Raw genomic sequence first — 21,976 nt, forward strand, 5'->3', positions numbered from 1 at the left:
GACAACACAGAAAACTACAGATTCATTCAAATTAAGCTGGACTCCTTGTCATTTTGCATACCTCCCTCCTTAATCCCAAAACTTGCTTTTGGCTCTGATACTGCTGCAACATAACAATTCTAAATATTTTAAGATTTGGTGAAGAAAATCTACATTTTACAATCTGTTACCTGAATGCAATCTAGATCAGTCAAGGCAACTGGAAGAAAACCCTAACAAATATCCACAGATCTGGCTTAGATATATGGGGTTTTTTAAGGATCTGTTAAGTATCAGTTTTAAGAACAGGGTTTTTTCCTCCAGAATTCACAGAAGTAAATGCAAAGAGAGTCTGCTTTATATCAGCACATATATTAGATACAGCTAACTCTTTGGTCTTGATATTGAAAACAAACATCATTGCCAGGCTTATTTAGCAGATTAGGAACAGGGAAAGAGCACCTTATTATAAACACGTAAAAGTTGGCCCAATTTTGCCCATTTTTTCCACACCTACCAACATACACCTGTACTGTAGGTCACAGATAAGTTCGTAAAGTTAGAGAGGCATTTTAGTAGTAATGACAAATTTCTTAGATTCCAGGAAGCTCTGTTCAGGACCTTGGTTTTGCCTTGCCTCCAAAACGCATCAGAAACCACATTCCTAAATTACATTACTTCTAGGGCTGTATTCTTTGAGAAGTCCTGATAAACAAAAGATGTTAAACTTGAAGTATGAATGGCTGCTTATTATTGATAGAGAAGCAGAAAAAGAGGGAGAATTAAGAGTTGGTTTAGAAGCCTGCCAGTAGGAGAATGGCAGGAGGAAGAACAGCGAGCTACCCTTACAGGTTAGACTAGCACAAGAGACCAAATGTCTGAGAGGCCCACTACCTCCTACTCAGAGGACCCTCTTCCTCACTGTGTATCAGTCCAAGACAAACGATGCAAAATGGAAGTCCATCACATTTGTCCAAGCATGCACATATAAAAAAACCACCACAAAAAACCAACACCCACAAACTCAGTATTCCTTCAGAAAAGGAACACTGACTACCCTGCCAGAGATTAAAGGTCTCAATAACAAGATCCACCAGCCACAACTAAATAATAATCACTGCAACGTTTCAGTGCTCAGCTGTCTTTCTAAAGCACTATCAATAATAGGTGTTTCAAATTTTTTCATCATAACTTTAGTACTCTAAAAAAAAATAGAAAACTGACTGACTGCATTTTTCAGACAGTGAACAAAAAAACTTGCAATACTCCACTTGCACATAGAACATGTGAATACGCCTCATCAAGACAGTTTGAAGATATAAACTTTCAAAGTCAGAAATAAGGGATAAGCAGTGTCAGGGAAGAAGTACTGCTTTCTCTCATCTATGAGAAGCTAACATTTAGAAATAAACTGCCTTTCCTCTATCTATTTCCCCTTTGAAAACTTAACTAAGCTGTGCAATATTCCTAGCCATGACCTTTTTGCTCCTAAGTGACAACTACATTCTAGGCAATAGTAGCAAAGAACTCTGCAGCTCTGATCCACTATGGGATGAAAGGAAAGCCTAAGACCAAACAGCATTCATTTGAGTGCAAATCTACACTACCGTAACAAATCTTCACTAACTGGGACAGAAGGAAGAGTGGTACAGTGTAAGAGCTCTTTAGAAGAAATTGTGTGGCAGCTGATACTATCCTAAATAATTCAGCAGTTAAGAATACCATTAAAACTCAATATTCAAGTATTCTTAGCCAAACAAACCCCACACGTGGAAGTTTCCCAATGGAAAAATGACAAGAGACAGTCAAGAACCGTTAGCGCTCTCAAAAAAATATACAGCTCTTAAGAATATAGAGGCTACAATATTTACATAGAGCCTTCTCAGAAACAGTGTTTTTCATGCCTTCCTTTCAAGCTCTACAAAGTAAATCTTTATATTGCCTCTTATTTATAAGGCACCTTAATTAAGCACAGATTTCCAAGTTCTGAATAATTAAGGTTCTACAGCACTTTAGTACTGGTTATTTATAGCCCTATGTAATATTCATATTATTTAAGTGCTCAGGATCCTGAAGCACAGAAAGCAAAGTTTCCAAATAATACAGATCCTTAGAACTGGAAAGTTCTATTTTTAGAACACTTTAAGAATGATACCCTAACTTCAAACTGTTACTATTTATTCCTATGCAATTAAATAGGAATCACAATAAATTGTTTCAGCAGAAAACTATGGAAGTTGCAGCTGTTGCATGACAAAATGACATTCCACTTTCAATTAGCTCATTTTGTTTCAGCACAGCAATAATTGTCCTAATAAATCATACTCACTTGTAGCAGAACCAAGGAGATTTTTTGAAGATTTTTCTTCCCCTGTATTGTAATCCAATAGATAATCTATGTATAAAGAAGAACACTTATGACTATCAAAATTAAACGTGTTATGGGCAAAGAAAATAAACCTCAAGATTTAACATATCGTTCAAGTATGTCAGCTTGACAGTGTGAAAATAAAATTACAGAAATAAAGTTAAAGGTCAGAAATTACATACTGAAATACCAAGCTCCAAGCAATGAGAAAACCAAAGAGATTCAGGGTTCAAGCTTCAGTTTCCCCAGGATTCATGACATAGATTCAGCAAACAGCTCATTGAGCTTTGTATAGGGTTTTCCCCCCCTCCTCCTCATGAGGGCTGGAGGTAGGCATTTTCATATTTTTTATTTAAACACAAAGTCTGCAAGCCAAACTAAGGACCTTCCCAGTTGCTTGCAGCACTGATCATACAAACAATCCTAGGAAATGGACTATGGACACTAAGAATAAAGCTGTTTCATGTGAGCTGTTTTGATTATTTTAGTTATCCTTTACTACTGTCAGCACATGAAGAAATTACTGCCTAGCCTGCCAAGTGAAACAGAGCTTATTACTAGCATTTTAAAGTAACCCTCCAAATAGTTACAAGACATTGTTTAAAACTTAAAAAGGTTGTTAGATAAGCCCAGAAATGCTGAAATACTGTCCACAAGACTAAAAGTTTAGCAGTCAAATCACTTACCAGATGCAGGAAATGACGAGCCACCAGACTAGCACAAGACATGTCTGAATGGCTAAAAATGCAGAAATTATTTGCTTACCATAATCTTCATCAAAGAGCTCCTGTCGTTCAGACTGATACTGAGAATCAGCTATTTCTTCATACTCTTCAACCATACTAGTACCAAATACCCTATGAAAAAAGTTTTGAAATAAAAACCCAATATTAGTCTATTAGTCATGTAGTTACTTTGATAATTCGATAAGCAATATTAACCTTATATAATATGTACCAAATAAATTAGATAAGCAATAGTTGCCTTCAGTTAACCAAGATTAAGCAGCCCACTGCAGGCTTTCAAGTGCTGTACCAAAACAAGATCCTGTTTTTAGTTCTAGTAATTCCAAAGAGACTTTTCCTCCTTTTAAACTTGAACTCATATCTAGCCTTCCTCATCTTAAGCTCTCCACGAGCTCTTATGCCTCCTCTTCAGCTTCAATTTGACTAACTTTAGAAGTATCTTATGATACTTGCATACAATATTGTTTGACCTGCTCTGCCAAAATAAAAATCAAATCAATTCAATTTAAATCAGTCTTGTCAATGGAAAATATGGTTTGGCTTATTACACTAGAGTTCCCAGGTTCAAATCCTGACGCAACTTTAACAGGAGAATTAAAATTGTTTTTTAGGAGCAGTGCAGAGGTTGATTATTCTCTGAACTACACACAGTTGTTCTGATTTAGATATTCCAAGCACTACTAACTGTATGTACCTGGGGTGCCATGCAACACAGCAGCATCCCAAAAGCACTCCCCACACCTGCTCTTTTTAGTTCACCACTTGTTCCTTGCTTTGCTTGGTCAGCCTTGAAATGCTCATGTCCTCGTGTAAGACTGCTCATGCTCCTGTTTCCTAACACCCCCTCTGCAAATATAAACTATTCCTTTCATACTGGAGAATCAAATCGAAAAATTCAAAGCTTCTTTAATCAGATGTGAAGCACGCTACACAGCAGGTAAGTTCGGCAACTACTTCAATCACAATATTTGCAAATAACTTAAACTGAAAACTAGAATTTGTTGCCCAACTATTATTAAAACACACTAATCCTCAATGCAAGGAGGTAGAAAGACAGAGCAAAACACTTAAGATATTACCTTATAAGACTTAAAGGACAAAAATGTTCTGATCCAAAGTGCGATATCAACTCCACCTGAAGAATAAAAGGTACTTAAAATAGAAGTCCAAAGACCCACAGAGTCAAGAGTTCATTTAACATATACATCCAATCTTGAAATTGCAAGTTGTGTTTACTCAAGGGATTTGTAGATTGCCCATAACAGAAAAGATTGAAAGATTTGTTCTTGCCATGCATTAAAGTCCTGAGTCACAGTAGAGAATACCCCAAGCCCCATGCATTCATCATTCGAAAAGAAGAGGTTGCTAACCTTTATGTACTTGATGAACATCTGAAGCGAGAGAAAGGAAAAGAGAAAAAAAAAAAGATGTCAGTACAAAGGCCGAACACATGCCACAGGCAACTACAGTTTTGTTGGTTTTAATTCAGTACTATAAATGCCTAAGATGACAAGTTATGAAAGATAAAGTTGCAATACTACTTCATCTGCCTTAGGTAGCAAGATTTCATTTAGCCCTCATACCTTGCAGATAGAAATTTAACATGCAACAAGTGTTTTATTAATGATCTTAAGTTATTCAATTTTTTTAGGCAGCATGATTGCAGACAGAATAGTGAAGTGTGTTAAATTTACTAAGTGTATTTTTTTTCCCTTAAAGAGCACAGATTACAGAAAGCAACTCAAAAGGAAAAAACCCCTTCATAGCATGCATTCTATGTACTACTGCTACTCAAGTTCCATATAGCATGCTTTAATTTACAGAAACACTATTGGAAGAAAACTTGTAGAGCATCTGATGATACATTTGGAAGCTTGAGTCATCTGTGTATTTCTAGTGAGACTAGACTACACACTGGTATTTATTTAATCTAAATTAATTTGCAAGTGTAGAATGCATTTATTATACCACTACGTAGACAATACCAATGAAGGGCTGTAATGATCTGTGAGTGAGATCAAGATAACTATTCCCATAAAAGCACTCTTACAAAAAAGTTTCCATTATTTTTGATACAAGTTCATTAAGCCACTTCAAAAAAATCAAACGTTTTGAAAAAATTTTTGGACTCTTCTTCTGTAGACTAGGCACACTTAGAACTTGCTTACTTGTTGTGCTATGAAGTAAAAACATAACAAGAACAATCCTTTGAAAATTTTACCATGCTACATTATTCAAGGGAAAACACTGTATCCAACAAGGGATTAAGTGTTGAGGCACCTAGTGTTATTCTGGAACTTCAGTGACAAGCAAGACTCCAGCTACCTTAAGGCATTAATTCAGCCAGAAAGCAGAATTAAAAATAAATGAAATCTTTATCCTGTGACTCATGCAGAATTTCTAGGTAGAGAAGTTAGATAACTGTCATTCATAGTTACTTCTTCATGAAAGCACAAATCATTATTCAGTTCCACAGACCAAATTTTTTTCTTTTGGCAGCACCATAATTGGAAGATAACACATCACTGGAGAGGACCTAGAAGGTCTGTATTTTATTTGAATTTAAACCTCCACTACATCCCAATATTTTCACAAAAGCTTGTATCCCACTCCAAGTACTGCATTATTTATGGAGTTTTATTCTCTTTTGAGTCTCCTGAGTAAAGATAGCTTGCTGCAAGTTATTTTGAAGGTGGAGAGATCATGGCAAGTGCTCCAGTAGCAGTAAGCCTAAATAATTTGCATGAGTCACAGTTATGATGGAATAACTGCAAAACTGCACTTCTGAGTCTATTGATGAGAACCAGAATTCAAATGCTTACTCTTGCATATTCACTTAACACACTTAAATACAGCACAGAAGTATCAAGAAGTACACATATTCTAATCTGTGCTTCAGGGAGAGAGTCTGTGTATGTGTGCAGACATATATAAAGCAGGTACAGCCAAGAGACAAAATAGGTCAATACTTCTCATCTTACATTCAAGCGACAGCTGGTTAAGTCAAATAGAATAGAACATTGTCTGGATTTTTCCTAATTCAGATACCAACTAAGTATGTGCTTGGACACAAGGTAATAGGTGCTTCCCAAGATCCTCTCAGTTACCATTATGAGGAAGGTAATATACTTGTGATCATGTGACAAGAGTTTAGTACATGGCCAATCCCACTAGGGCCACTAACGAAACTAGTGCAATTAAAGGTAAAGCATGCTTTGATAACACATTTCTCTGGATGTTCTATTATACAGTGTAAGCCCAGCAAACCTCTCCTTCCCTGAGAAGCATAGATGCTTTTGCAGTGTTAAGTTACCTTAACATATTTTGCATACATCTGTTCATCCAGAGGAAAACTTTGGACATTCCTCTCATCTCTGGCATGGAAAGTACCTAATTTAATCCATTTGTTTGTTGGATACCTAGAAAAGAAACAATGGAGACAGCTAATGAAATACAAGAACCCACTGTTTACAGACATTTCCTGAAGTTTCCCAAAACACCTTTTCCCAGAAGAAATACTTTTTTTTATTTTCAGTTGCAAGATAGCAGCAATGTGTTTTTTATGGAAATAAGAGCTGCAATATAACATTAGTCCCAACACAAAACCTCAGCAGTACCTCTTCACATACTTAAAACAGCGTGCAAGTCCTTGAAGGATGAAACCCTATACTTGATCTGATTACTGAAATTCAGCCAGCCTACAGTAAAGTTTCTGGAACTGAAAAAAGTCACCTCAGATGAACACTGAAGAACATGACACGTAAGTGATAGATTGTAAATATTATTGTAAGCAAGCAGCAAAAAAACTGTGAGCAAAGCAGAGTTAGAACTAAGCAACAGATTAAGTGTTGAGAATCAGAATCTACATGCTTTAAGCACTGAAGAAAACAAGGGGTTTTGATGCACTGTGTGAATGTCTCCTCTTTCACATACCAGAATAATCTGCTCAATCCCAGAAAGCAGTGGGGGTACAACATTGTCTAAAACACGATAAAGCCACCCTTTAACCAGCCATTCAGCCAGCCAGTAGTATCCTTATCCCTTCCAATTCCTCAATGGTGTCCTACTGTTTGGGTTTTTTTTTTTTCTTTTTAAATAGTTTGGATTTTTTTGGACAGAGTTCAGCACTGAAGACAGCTTAAGACATGCGAAAATGGTCTGAATGACAAGGGAGGAGACAGCCCACAACCCCAGTGGCATTCTGCAAAGGAATGTTCATTTCATAATCTGCCATCCATTACTTAGCTACTGTATAATTTCTGCTGCTTCATTGCTGCTTTTCAACAAATTTTTCCTTTCATTTTTAAGGTGGCAAAGAAAAAAAAATACAGGAAGCATGGAAAGAACTTAAGCCATGTACTCTAGGACCTCACAGTTGCCCTTTCCATGGAAAAATATGCTAGTAACTGATAACACAGACACACAAAGAAAATCCATGTAATTTCACAACGCATTACATGTAATAACAGACACACAGAGACCATGTTTTATGAAGCCATCCATTTAATAATTATTTCATTTTTCATTCAGAAGGGTGGGTTTTGATAACATACCTGTCACTAATAGACACCAGAAAGTCTTTAGGAGTGGAAGAGAATAATTCATGATTTGCAATGTCAAGCTGCTTTACTTGGACTGGTTCACAGAGCTCAATAACAAACCTTCAAGACAAAAAGAAAATCTTAAAAGCACTTTTCCATCTTCAATTACAGTCGTCAGTCCTTTACTTTGTTACTGCATCCTTCATTGGGTATAAAAGAACACTACAAAAATGCTGTACAATAAGGAGGCATCACTTGTTGCTCCCTTCAAAATCCCTAGTGATATTTACCTGCATACCCAGCTTAGCAATTCTAGATAGCACCTACAGCTACAAAAGCTTCATCCATCTTGTATTCAAAGGCAGCAAGTCACAGAACTAAAAACTAAGGATAGCAAACATAATTTAAACTACACCTGAAATACCAGTTAGCACACAATAAATTCTGATCACATGTCCTACAATTACATGACAGCTGGGGAAAGAAACCAAAATCTTTACTTGGAACACTCAGTGCTTTCTTTTCTATATGATAATAATTATGCAAAACTTACAAATACTAAAGTGAATAAAGTTATCCCCTTAATCTTACTTCTCAATACCAGAGACAGAATTCTATAGGGGACATAACAAAGCATCTAGTGCTAAATCTGTGAAAGTTCCTTACATGTACATTTCAGGCAGAGACACACCAAGGTCAAGTCAGTCCCACAGCATACATACAGTCCCATCACAACGAAAAACTATAACCACTCCTGTCATACAAGCAAACCTCAGTAACCTACCAGATTTTAGTACTGCAAGGATTTAGCATATAAAGGTCCATGTTTTCCATCAAAATAGCTGAAGTGCTCTGTATAAAGAAGAGAATTAGTATTTTAAATTGTATGGTAAATACTGACACTGCACCAAGGGGTTTTCCCCTCTCTCCAAAAATAAGTTTGGTATTAGTTACGTAGACTAATACCGAGTTTCACAACATTCTAAGCAAGATAACATACAGGAGATATTATGCAGTACTACTTTGGGGCAATCACAGATTATTTATTATGGTGAGCTGTTTCACACAACTTTGTTCAGTTCTTCAACTTCTATACTGAGCAGGTTCTGCTCCCCCTTCCAAATTCACTTAAAAAGACATGATCTTCTCTATAGCAATCCCTCTTAAAAAAGGGACAGATCATAGTTTATGTCCCATTTTTATAAATCAAAAATCACAATAAACCCAAACATAGAAATAGAAGATGACGTCAGAAATCAGTGTTCAGTTTTAAGGAAGTGTACTTTGTACTACTTCTTGCATAAGAGTAAACTGAAACCATGCACACTAATAATTAGTAAATGCTTACCTTTGCTTCTGGATTCGCTGCCAAAATTTTGGCACCACACTCCACAGAGGCATAGTTATTTCTATTTTTCTGGACTTTTTTTGTGGAATGCTGCCCACCAACAGCAGAAGGGTGCATTGACTGACCTAGGAACAAGAAAATATTGCTACTATAACAAACTACAAAAACAAACAGTATTTTCACTTTCAGGGCACTTCCGCTCACTGCTTTTATATAATAAATGCTATTAATTAGTAGAAAATTGAAGTTCCAGGCTGCATTCCAAATTGACAGTTTCACTATTGAAACCTGATACAATATGAAAGTGGTGTGTATTTAGACCAAACCAATGAATCCTGAACTTACTCTTTTCTTTCTCCACTTCCATAACTTTCTTCTTCCATTCATCAAATGTTGGAATGTCTCCAGGGTCCTTTGGAGTTATCACCGATGTAGGGTCAATTTCTCCTGTTTTCTTATAGTCTTTCTGCAAAAGAATGAGCCACCACTTGTGAATATTTTTCAGTACCAACAATGAAAAAATGAACTTCAATGGTTTAAAAGAAAACAAACCCAACAACAAAAAACCCCATGCTCTCATCAAGTCAACAGAAGATACATAATCTGAACCCATGTTAAAAACTTAGTGTCAAGGTAAGCTCACAGACAGAAAAAACATGTGATGATTTCTTCCCAGAATTATAGATTCTTTGAGATGCTGGTAATTTTTGTGGCTAAACTAATACAACTTAAGTAAAATGTAAGCATTCCATCTCATAAAACATCTGCTTTTTCTTCAAGATTTTTTATTTTCCTCCTCCTAAGGAGAAAAAGGTTCCCTGTAGCAGAAATCTTCAAATATGAATGTTGGTCACGACAGAATTCCAGAGGTCCCCTGGAATTTCTGAACATCTCAAAAAAACAGCAGAATGAAATATTATTTGAAAATGTTTTATTTAATGTTTAATGATCAAAGAAATAAGTGTTTTGGACTTGCCTGACAAAGAAGCAACCCTTTTAAGGTAACCATATGCTATGCCATTTCAAGTCTTAACTTCTCTTTTGTACAAACACATTTCCAGCACACCACCAGATGTGCATAAAGCTTTTTGCTAAACATTTCAAGTGTAGAGGTTATTTGTAGACAACATTTTACAGGTAGTTTCCAGAATTACTGCTTTGTAGGTTGACATCTTTTCTCTGCACTTAAAGCAAGAATTATTTCACATACAGTTCTATAGCTGAAAGCCTTCAAAAAAGAGTCAAACCCATATATTTGGACAAAAGTGACAAGAATTCTTCACATGACTACACTGCAACAGAACTTTAGATGTGGCATACCCAAAAGTATATCCCCACATATATTTAGAAATGAGAGGACTAAAAAAACTTCATATCTTCCTCTCCCAAGAAAGTTCAGGATATAAGATCCTCCTTGGACTATGATGAAAGCATTAAGTCAAAAAACTAAGTAAATGCCAAATCATGCTCTTGCTTAAACTATGATATCAGGCCAATGCCATAATTATTGAAATTGCAGTCTTTAAAGCATTAGGTTAAATAAAGAAAATCTTGGCTTTTGTTTTTTTTTTTTAAATAATGGTTTACACCAATTTGTTTGTAGTAAGTTCTTTAGAAGACTCTTCATGACTGCATGTAACAATTTTAAGGCACACTGTACTCTGTTCAATAATCTTGGGAAAAACTTATTGGTTTTACCAGAGAGTTATCCAAGTTTCTAGTGACAGTTTAAATGTGATGCTAAAAGAGCAAAAAATGGTATTGACATGGCCTTGATCATTCTTTACCTATTTAAAAACTGTAAGCTTTAGGAAGTGTCTCCCAGTAAGAACACAAAAGCAATCATACAGTTAAGTATAAAAGACCTGTCTAGCTAAGTATCCCACTTTAACAGTAGTCAAATAAGATACCTAGGAAAGAATAAAAGCACACCAAACATTTTGTATTTCTTTCAACCATCATCTTTGCCTTTAGCCATCTGCTTACTACTCAGAAACTTCCTGACTCAGTCAAGAGTCAGCCCTCGGACTTCTCTTCTACAAGCTTACCTGAACCATGCAAGGCACCCCCCCCCCCTTTTTTTTTTAAAAACCTATGTAAAAAAATTCAGCATCCACAGCATCCTGCAGGAAGTCCCAGCTTAACTATGTTACATGAAGAACGTTTCTTCTGGATTCTGCTCCAGATAGTTTTATTTGATTTCCCCAAGTCTTGTATTTGAAGAATTTGAAGAGACTTAGCTCAGAAAAGCTGTTCTGTGCCAATCAATCAACATTGCTGCCCTTTTCTCCCAGTTTATTATAACCTTGTTGACTTCGCAATATCAGAACCACACACAGTGCTCAAAATGTGAGGGCTGTGCATTTATACACTGCCAATCAGAAAAGTAATGGGTATCGCTCATATTTAACAATGGTGATAACCTAACAGAGGGCATTAGGCTCCTGTGTGTACTGAGTGGCTATCAGTACTACTTACCTCCCTTTTTAAGTTCTCTGACGCATTCAGAGCAGATTTTTGCTCATCTGCCCCCTTTTCAGCTGCTGAAACTTTCGACTCAAACTCAGATTTTGTCTTCTTTCCCTTGCCATGTGAAGATGATATGTTCTCTATATGTTGACCCGCAAGGCTGAAAGTTTAATTTAAGAGTATTAGGACTTATAAAATGATCACATTTTCAGCCATATGCAGTATTAGACACACATATGTAGATAAGCAAGCACAGGCAAATGTTTGTTGCAAGGCCAGGACAGAAAAGAACAATTACCTTTAAATTATTCAGACTCATAACCTACTTCAATACTCACCTTTCTGGCGGACTGATGAAAGAGGAAGCCTCACTCTGAGGGTCAGCCTCAAGTGTTGCACCAATATCACAGTCAGGTTCTGACTGCTCAGCTTCACTAGAGCTGACTACAGGAATATCAGCATGGGAATTCTCTATTGCACTGAAGGGAAAAAAATAACATGCTTTTTGCCCTTCTGATAACACAAGTAACCCTGCTAATCAACCACATAAGATATTTCAAAGTTTTTAAAAAGCAACAGTCTCACAGAAATAATTAAAAAAAGAGGAATGAAGTATGCTATACCTGTGGAACTGCATTCTTAGCTGTACCCATGCAAGAATGGAATTTTCTTTTCCAGACTGTCTCAGCAAAGGAACACAGAGTTAGCTTCTCATCTCCCAGAACTCTCATCTAACATCTTACCAAACACTGCAAAGGATAATTTTTCCCATCATCACAACAAATTAAGAACAGCTTCAGAGTTACCTGACTGCCAGCAATTTTCCTTTTCAACAACAGAATCAAACACAAGACTGAGTCCATCACTAAAAGCTCCAATGTTCTCAAGTCAGTGGGCAGTCAGAACAGACCTTGGCTAAAACTAGGAGAAAAGGGGTGGCATAACAATATATAGTAGAGCCAGCCAGACTTCCTTTCCACTGGATTTTTTTTTTTGCTAGTGTAATAAAATGAGGTAACCTAGTAGACCATTATCCAAGCCGCATCAACAGCCTGAACTAGCTAATCTGCCCACTGCTTTACTTCCTCTCTCCCAGGAAGGCTAAACACAGCACAGACAAATCCTAAAGCAGAAACTGAAAAGAAAGCCTCCCTATGTGCTCTTTAGGAATGATGGAACAGGTGGGGAAGAGAAGATAGACAGATAATAACTTTCAGTTGATAACTTCAGTGACTGTCCTCTCTTCCCCAGTACAGGGATGACTTTCATATTGATCTAGAAGGTTACAAACCAGATCTAAGTGAAAGCTTTATTCTGCCTCCTAAATTTCAACATAAGCTTTCTTTAATGTCAGCAGCAAACTAGGTTAATCCAGTATCACGATACAGAGCTGCCAAAACACAAACAGCATGTCAGCAACTTAAAAGGGAATCTTTTTGGTTCTCTGACTGCTACAATTATCAACAGAAGCAGCTGCAACAAACCCAGGGAGCCAATTTTAGTACCTTTCATACGATAAAGTTCCCACAGTATAAACCAAAAAACTCATAGGTATTCAAGAATTTTTGCTATGTAGCAAAATCTAACAAGTGCTAGGAATACAAGAATTTATTAGCTACAAACGGAGTAGTTTTTCTGAACTCCCCAAAACACACACATCTGAGATACACACAGTTTAGCTCTGCATGTAACACTTTAATGACTTAAGTAAGGTTGACCACTACACTTCAAATTAAAAAGCTCCACATATTCTTGATCTCAGTGGATAGATGACAGTATGAATAATTATCAACTGAATAAAATATGGGACAAGTACGAACGTAAAAATACCCTGATTTCAGGGTGTACCTAACTGGCCTCAAGTAACTAATTCTGGCAGAAGGTGAGTAGCACAAGCCTAAAAGCTGTAGTGCTCCTTCTCCTTGGGGTACTTTCATTTGTTAGTAGCTTTGCCTTAATTTTGAAAGTGCATTACCAAGCTCACTTGGCATGGTATCTGTCTTTACTTGCAGCCAGAAGAGGAGCTCAGACTATTTTTCAAGAAGTCTTCCCCAGATTATGTGTGGATAGAAAACCTAGAATCAGTGCTGTCCTAAAAAAGATTCATTACGAAGTAAAAATAGTTTGGAATAAAATTACTTCCAGAATATTTTGACTAAGAGGTCCTGCTGGAATATCAGACCAGTAACACCTAAAGAAGCTGGATTTTGTTGCACTGATGGGAATCAGCATCTAAAACAGGAAAAATGCTGTCTAAAGATAACAAATGCAACTGAGTCTTTTTAAAAATCTTGTTTAACTATGGAGTTGGACTACAGCTGTTTTGGATATTAGAGTTAATCTGTACAAAGAGATCACCTATTACTATCTAAAACTACACTGAAGTTTGAAATAATGTATGAATTAATTTGCATCTCTCCTACACTCATTCTACTCTTTCTTCCTGTAAATGCTACTAGGGTCAGAACACTACTGCCAAGTATTAACTAACATATCGGGTCCTCCAATACAAGTTTCCATTTTCATTTGTTTCACAGTTCAAGTCTTCAGAGTTCATCATTCTAGTACTCCCCAACTACTGACATCAAGACTGTTTTCAACAATTACAAGACACCAGGCTGAATGTTCAAAAGCAAACAACATCCTGAACCTCCTTCTAAGACCTGACAACAGTAGGACTTACAACACATTACACAAACGAATCAGTACAGTAAGCAACAAAAGCTATAAAAAGAAACATGCTGAAATTACATTCCAGTTTTGCTTTATAAAAACTGCAAATTTGGGAAGCTTGATTTTCGAAGACTTGCAATTGAAGACACTTATGAAGTACCAAAAGGCGCTTAAGCATTCGCCCTAGGAGACTAGGCAAGATCAGTCAGCAGACAAGATTTCCAGACCTTTTCTATGGTAACGAAACTAAATTTGGTAAACCAGAAAAACTGGACTATTAAACAACCCAAAACACCAAAGAGAATTCTACTTCATTTTTAATATGTTGAATTTTTATCTACCAAATTATTAGGTCTTTATCAGCAGACAATTAGAAGACTATATTCCTCTTTGCATACATTAAAAAGCCCAGAAGAATTCTGTGAAAGTACCTACAAGTATACATACATGAATTTCCATACTACAGTTCACAGTTGATAGCACAACATTCCAGAAAGAAGGGAAACAAAATTAAGCACATCAACTCTTGAAGACTGCCTGCAGCAGAGGCAGCTCTGCAATACACTAAGTACCAGAATTACAAACTCCCTTGGTTGTGTTTAGACTAAAATTTGCTATTTCATCAAAAGTCTCTTAATATCAGAACTTATTTAAGACTGCTCTAAGTCCTGGAGTAAAATTCTGCAAAGTTGTTGCTTAACTGAAAGCAGAGGCCATCACTGAAGCAGCCCTGATGCTTGTTATCACAGATGTGAAAGCGCATTTGTGAAGGGCAGAAATCCTAATGGTAAAGACCCAAGGGCTTTTATAGTACAGATTATCTAGCACATAAAAGAAACAGCAGCTTATAAACTGATAATGATAATAGTATGACACTTCATGCAAGTACACAACTCTTAATCCACACACTGAGTAAATGATGGCATATTCCATTAGCACTGACACCATAAACCAAAGTACAGCAAAAGAATCATGTGTAGCAGTCTAGTCTTATCCCTACTAAATCTGAATAGGTAACCCTTTTAACATCAGAGTAAGTGATATTCTCTCGAAGACCAAAACAATAAAATGAAAGAGCTTACTTGGGCTGCGAGACTGGAGGTATCTCTGAGGTAGGTGAACTGGAAATGTTTTCAGTGCTTGCAACTATGCTAGATGAAGTTTCACTTATATCTACTGAAGGTGGAGTCTCAACTTCAGGCTGGCTTGCTTCACTTGTTTCTGTAGTCTGTGAAAACATTGCAGATGAACATACCTTTTGCAAAACTTGAATAGGAAAAGTATTTATGTAACAACTTCTAGTATGGAGTTTTAACAGTTCAGTAGTTCAGATTTCTGTCATCAATGAACCAGAAAACCATGCAGCAAAACAGTTAAATAAATTTTCTTTCTTCATAAACCTAGGTGGTATTCAGCACCACTTGGAGATAGTTGCAACACTCTTCCATAGTCTGCAATAATAGTGTAAAAATATGAATTGGAGAAGGCATGTGCAACAGCTTCCTCAACCATGCATTTCTATAGAGAGCGAGCCACAAGAAAATAAGCTTGAATATTTCAGCAACTGAAATAAATGGCTCTATTTGCATGCTCCGTTACAATAAAATATACATTTACTATTTTCATCCTAAGCTTAATTTTGGAGAAGGCTTTCAATTTTATCACTCCAATGGAAGTCTGAAATGATTTAGATGTCTATTCTATGTTGCAACTTAACAGAGAGATAAATCCCTTATCACTTCCAAGAGCCTAGTAGTCTTGAGTCTTATTTATTCTAGGTCTTCAGTTTTCATAAGCCCTTGCACAGCATAATCAAAATACGGCTTTCTAAATCTGGAAGAGTACATAACCACTGAAACAGGTCAGATTGACTCTTGCAGCAATACAAAATACTATTAAACAAGAGCCTCTTGTCAATAGCTGGATTACTCTGAGTCATCTAACCGAACATGAAGAGGTCTGAAACATTTTACTACAGAATTGCATAACTAAATGACATATATATTCAGAAGTATGTCTTGTAATCTACAAAACAAAAATATCTATCAAATAAATCATCTTTAACAGTGGGCTGTGCAACATTTAAGACCAAGCACTGACTCAAAGGTATTAATGGCACATACAACTGAAACACAGCCCTTTTTCCATTTTAACAAAGGAAATGAAACTGACAGAAGCCATGAAGGACCAAAGCTCAAACAGACTGCTACAATCACCAAGCCTGATCTATATAACAGACTTCACCGAGAAGGCTTTTTACATTTTATTTATAATGTGACAACCTTACCTATAACATCCAATTTTAATTTATCTTGGAAAGATTTATTTAGTCAGTACCTACAAATATTAAATTACTCTTACTATTACTTATGCACATAGGAAATGCAAGATCTGTTAGCTCACATGTTTTCTCCTTCATTGGAAACATGAGTCTGACAGCAACCCTGCACACAAGTGAAATGTGATAGATGGTCACTATGAGCTTTAGATAACCTAAATGAAAGATGCTGAAATCCAATAAGCATTTGAAGAGTGTATGGAGACAGTGAATGAAATAGAAGTCTTGCCTGGTCAGATTTTGTAAAGTCATCAAGCAGCTCTTGGGTAGAGTAACTCTGTGTACTTGAGTCTCCATGCCCAGACTCCAGTCTGGGATCAGCCTCTTCCCCCTAGTATATTACAGGTAAAACAACAGTAAGTATGCAGTAACACAGGCCTTCTATTCTGTAAGAGGAGTTACCTTTGGTACAGACTGAACAACACTACCTTTAAAACCACCAAAATATCAACAAGAAGTTAAGATATATGAATCTTCAGAGCCACTGCCCACATATGTTTAAGATCTCATCTGTACAAAGACTACAGCAAGCTACAGCAATTCAGTTAAATCTTCACAGGAAAGATCATTTTAGCATTGTCTTAAATCATTCAGTTTGTGCACTAAGGAATGTTAATCATTCTGCTATGATTTCCCATGCTGACAAATGCTCCCTGTCTCCTTGCTGCCCAAAATAGGGGGCAAGGGGGAAATCCTAAGATGACTTGCAACAGACAACCATTAAAAAATAACACTTGGCACATTTCAGTTATAGGACTCTTATCAGCAGAACTAGAACAATTTCACAAGTCTGCTGTAACCTTTTAAAGCAACTTGAGGAAAAAAAGTTTTAAAACCACCACACTGGAAGACTAACAAGAATTTACTTGCCCCTCAAACTTTTTTTTTGTTGTGACTACAACACATGCAAGTTATTTTTGAGCAATACTTTAAAACATGGCAAGAAATCTATTAGAAGTTTACACACCCCTCGTTTTGTAAGAGCTGTCTAAAATCCTGTGGTTGAGTACTGAAAGTGCTAGTGTTCAGATCCAAAATGGGCTGCTATGCTATATAAGATTACATGATCATATTAATTTCAGAGAGTTAAGGCATACACTAGAAGAGTAGGAAGTACAAATTCGAGCAGGCGAGTCTTGAAGACAACAGCTAAGCAACATTTTTCCCCAAATATTATTAGCTCACATCCTAGTCCCTAAGATTAAATAGCATCAATGCCTCGAAGCTACAACTGATCTAAGGAAAACTGATCAAGAGCTGCAAGACTGCTCTTTTTGAGCAGGACAGCTCCAGCAGCCTAGTTAGGAGTAATAGACGTATGCTTAAGATTTCTCATACACCCAAGAGATTTTTCTTTAATGAGCAAAAAGTACAGTATAATGTATGAGCTTTCACATCTTTGGGTTGAAGTTCAGAAATCTGCTTAACAATGCAGCCACGTTAATTGAATGAAGGGAATAACCTTGCAAAGAAGTAGGAAAACACACACCAGTGGCTTCCCAGTCTCAAAGCTTACTTTATCTTTCCACTTTTATTACATCAGCCATTAAACTCAAGCAGGACTTTTTTCAGGCAGCCAGGAAGAATAGGACTGAATGCTATTTGGCCACACAAGCTGGCAAAAAAATACAGCTACCCTAGATGTTGAAATGCTTAAGAAACTTACAATATTTAAAGTATTTTCTTCTGGTCAGGCAGCTCTCCACTTGAGTCAACTGGAATGCTCAACACACATTTTCCAGGTTTGATGTGGCATATAAAAGCTTTCTTGGAATGAGGACTATGATTTAGCACTACTACTGATTGGTAGAGGAAATGGGAAGACCAATAACATCAATACTACCCATGCTTATCATAGGGCTGATTCTTTACCTGTGTAAGTAAATAAATGAAACTACCATGACTTTCTGATATGACTCAACAGCTTGGGAACTCACTATGAAATTGCATTATGCAGAAACTTGTAATGAGTTAATCAGGGTGGGATGATTACACTCCATTTAACCTAAAGTGCTGAGTAATATAAATAAGGGACAGAATCTTGTTTATTAGCGTTTCACATAAGTGTTTTAGCTTTGTTAATTTTTATTAAACAGGAGGAAAACAAAGCAATAAATATTGACTTAAAACAACTGATCTTAAATCTCCTATTTAGGATAGCAGTCATTTGTGCACTGGGTTTTTAACACAACACAGATGCAACTGACATACTGTGGCCCAGACTTACCGAGGCCATCACCTCTTATCGTGGTCTCTACAGAGCTACATACTATCCCTGATGACCCCTTCTACTATCTGGCACTCAAAAAAACATGAGCCACCATTACTAGCTTTACTATTTATTCCTCCACCAGACACACACACAAACTGTCCACGCATAACTGCAACAAACTTGAAGTAAAGGAAAACAAAAACTTGGGAATATAAAAATCATGGTTCAGAGAACAACTGAGTACATTAAACATTCTGGCCAAGAAGGCTCTACGAATCGTAGCATATGAACCTTTTTTTTTTTTAATTTAGTATCTAGGCAGACTAAGTAGCTAATTAACATGATTTTATTCAGCATACCTTTTCCTGGACATTTTCATCATCATTTGCCAGGGCACAAGCATCACCTGAAGCATATTGCACTGCCGATGAAAGACTGTCTTTACAAAAGACATGCCAAATAGGAAGCCTATTTAAAAAAAAAAAAAAGTCAAAATATTGATTTAAAATGAAAATATATTTTTAATTTCCCTCAGCATCGTGTCCCTCAACCTTTTTTCAGTTGTTCCCATGAGGTGCCTAAAAAATGAAAATACACATGTACAGTTCATAGATACTCATTTATCAAAACCATTGGAGGACTTAACTTTAAGAAATTAGTAACAGAAAACACACTATAAATTTACTACTTCCGAAAGACAAAAGTATCAGCAAAACTGTTATTGGGGTGATACCATGTCCCAAAGTGGAAGCTGACACAAATTAGTTAAGTTACTGCAAATTAGAAAGAATTTGAATCAACTATATCCTTCATCATATAGTAATGGGATGTCTTTAGCAATGATTGTTACTAAGCAAAAACTAAAGCCACAGATTAAAAAAAGTAAAGCTCCTTATTGCCCTGTGCAGATTATATCTGAGAAAATTCTGTATGGTCAGCATCATCAAGCACATTTAAGAGAATTAGAGAAAATAAGTATATTAAACAAAAGGCCCCAAACCAATGAAAATGTAGAGACAAACAGCAAAGCAGGTGCTGGCTTTAGCTACAACCTCCATAGAGATTGGTTTTGTACCTTCAGTTCTGAACAGTTTTGCTTCTCAGTAGAAATGGACTTATTTCCACAGAAAAACAGCCAACATCTACAAACATTTGCACCAGAACAGCATCTTTCGTTGCTTATAGTGCATGGCCCCTTCACATCCCAGATAACATCTGTACAGCGAACTATTAGGCTTAGAGGCCCAAAGGCCAGCAAAGGTCTTCATGCAGATGTCAAATCAGTCCAGCAAAACTTTATGCAAATTGAGCTTTTAGTGGAATTTTCAACTATACTTGACCAGAGCCACCTGCCACTTTAAAGCCAAACACTTTTCCAGGAAATACACTGACAGCCGGGTGATCAGTATGACCCCTGTGTGAATTCACACAAACATCACTCTGCACCCTGCAAAAAGGGCCACCTCCTCCTCCTAAGAGGAGACAGATCTATAGCAGATCTTTAAGCATACAAGACACCTGGATACAGCAACTTTCTGACATAAGTTTTGAAAACTAAAACATAGCCTTAACAGTCAGTCATAATAGTAAGAATATGAGTAGGTCAGGATTCACTTACGCAACTGGGATCAGTCTGGTGTTTAGAACTTGAATTACCACCTGTCTTAAAAACTTAAAGATCACCTTTATTGGAATGTATACGCAGCATAGATTCCTCCACCAAGGACAAACCCATGCTGCAGCAGACCAGAGTCAAGTACTACATTTTAAAAACAAGTTTCATGCATATATATATATATACACACACACATAGAAAGAGAGCACTATTTCTCCAGGTCACAGGCAATCACAAAATCGGGCTTTTGCTGCACAGAGTGTTATCAAGGTAACAGCCACTCTAAATCCAGGTCTCATACCACCAGAAGAGCAGAAGACAGCGGAAAAGGAACTTGTGGGATCTGACATATTATTCTGGAGATGGGCAAATAAGGTGTCCTGGGTCTGTCTCAGCCCTACTGCACCTCAATAATTCCTCTTATCTTTGAGGTAACAGCTTTCCTCTAAACTAAATGGAAGCCCCCAAGTAAAGCAGAAGCAGCTGCAGTTACTGGAAACTAAAGCACTGAATATAAGGGTATGAAAACATTTATAACCACATATTGTAGCGGGTACAAAGTCTCACATCTCAGTTAAGTTGAAAATGAGGTGTATGCATTCTCACACACCTTAAATTCCCATCCCATCATGTAGTTACTTGTTTGTATTAAGTTCTCCATCAAACCTCTGTCTTATCCTAAGCACAGGATGTACATTTAAGGGACTGAATGAAATGTTACCAGACTTTTATGGCCTTACTTCCTAGCTCTCACTTGGAAAAATTAGTTATGCAAATACTTCGAGTCATTTATTTTTCTGAAAAGTGGTTTCAATCATTTCATGAAGAAATTTTCTCATGCTCTTAATGACAGTACCTCTGGTTTCTCCTTCCAGCTATGACAACTCCCAGGTTCTTCATAAAAATACAAGAGAAAGATGAAAAATTATACAGAACATGCTGTAGCTCATTCCACGCCTTTCTTATAGATGCACACAAATACGTTACTTCTAATTTTGCTTACACTAAGGGGGGAATCTTCAGCGAGCTGTACAGAGCAACATTAAGTCCTTTAATGTAGAAAAGGAAAAATATCATTGGTTGTGAATCAGCATTTTAAAACACAATCTATATTTTCACAACCACATTAACTACTTCAGCACTTGCAAGCACGAAAAGCACTTAGCACAGAAGGCATACATTTCTTAACTTAATATATTGATACTTTTAACGCAACAAATCATGCTTTATTAGAGCATGAATGCAGCTTTTAGAAGAATGCAGTTTGGCAGCTCACAGATTTAAGCTATTCCGACATAATGTGTCCAATATCCAACTTGCCTACTTTCAGAAATTCTTCTCAGTTTACTCCCCAACAAAAACATGATGCCTCAAGTCTCCCAAGAGCCCTCTGAGCAAGGGAGGGGACTGAGAATTCATTTTGTGTATGTGTGCACGCATGCACCCACAGGAAAACCTGAGCCCTACTGCAACAGAGGATGCAGCCAGCAGGATATGTCATTCAATTGCTGCCATCAAGCTCTGACAGAGCATTAAGAACACAGGGCCACGTGAGACCAGCCATTCTGTGAGAAGTCAAATTAATCACCTTACCAGGACCACTGCTACTTTTTTTTTCCTCTGTCTTTCAGCATTCTGCATATTCATTCAACAGGCTTTTTTAGCCACAGGCTGATAAATGATATAG

The 21,976-nt window shown here is 36.8% G+C and overlaps 1 protein-coding gene across 4 annotated transcripts in view; it reads right to left on the reverse strand.

Annotated features, from left to right (window-relative positions):
* SUCO (SUN domain containing ossification factor) overlaps window positions 1-21,976 on the reverse strand; it is a 42,813-nt gene that overhangs the window by 11,631 nt on the left and 9,206 nt on the right. For 2 of the 4 annotated variants that reach the window (XM_075038430.1, XM_075038429.1), the window contains exons 2-15: window positions 19,034-19,142; window positions 16,692-16,793; window positions 15,207-15,352; window positions 11,790-11,930; window positions 11,461-11,611; window positions 9,328-9,448; window positions 8,983-9,107; window positions 8,419-8,486; window positions 7,647-7,754; window positions 6,407-6,512; window positions 4,464-4,484; window positions 4,173-4,228; window positions 3,113-3,204; window positions 2,309-2,374 (exon numbers count right to left, since the gene is read on the reverse strand). In XM_075038430.1, coding sequence (XP_074894531.1) covers window positions 2,309-2,374; window positions 3,113-3,204; window positions 4,173-4,228; window positions 4,464-4,484; window positions 6,407-6,512; window positions 7,647-7,754; window positions 8,419-8,486; window positions 8,983-9,107; window positions 9,328-9,448; window positions 11,461-11,611; window positions 11,790-11,930; window positions 15,207-15,352; window positions 16,692-16,793; window positions 19,034-19,142 — 1,412 coding nt within the window. Of the gene's footprint in view, window positions 1-2,308; window positions 2,375-3,112; window positions 3,205-4,172; window positions 4,229-4,463; window positions 4,485-6,406; window positions 6,513-7,646; window positions 7,755-8,418; window positions 8,487-8,982; window positions 9,108-9,327; window positions 9,449-11,460; window positions 11,612-11,789; window positions 11,931-12,074; window positions 13,518-15,206; window positions 15,353-16,691; window positions 16,794-19,033; window positions 19,143-21,976 lie in introns of those variants that run through there. The other 2 variants (XM_075038431.1, XM_075038432.1) reach the window with 2 other exon arrangements.

Source organism: Buteo buteo, chromosome 10 (assembly GCF_964188355.1).
Source record: "Buteo buteo chromosome 10, bButBut1.hap1.1, whole genome shotgun sequence".
NCBI lineage: Eukaryota > Metazoa > Chordata > Aves > Accipitriformes > Accipitridae > Buteo > Buteo buteo.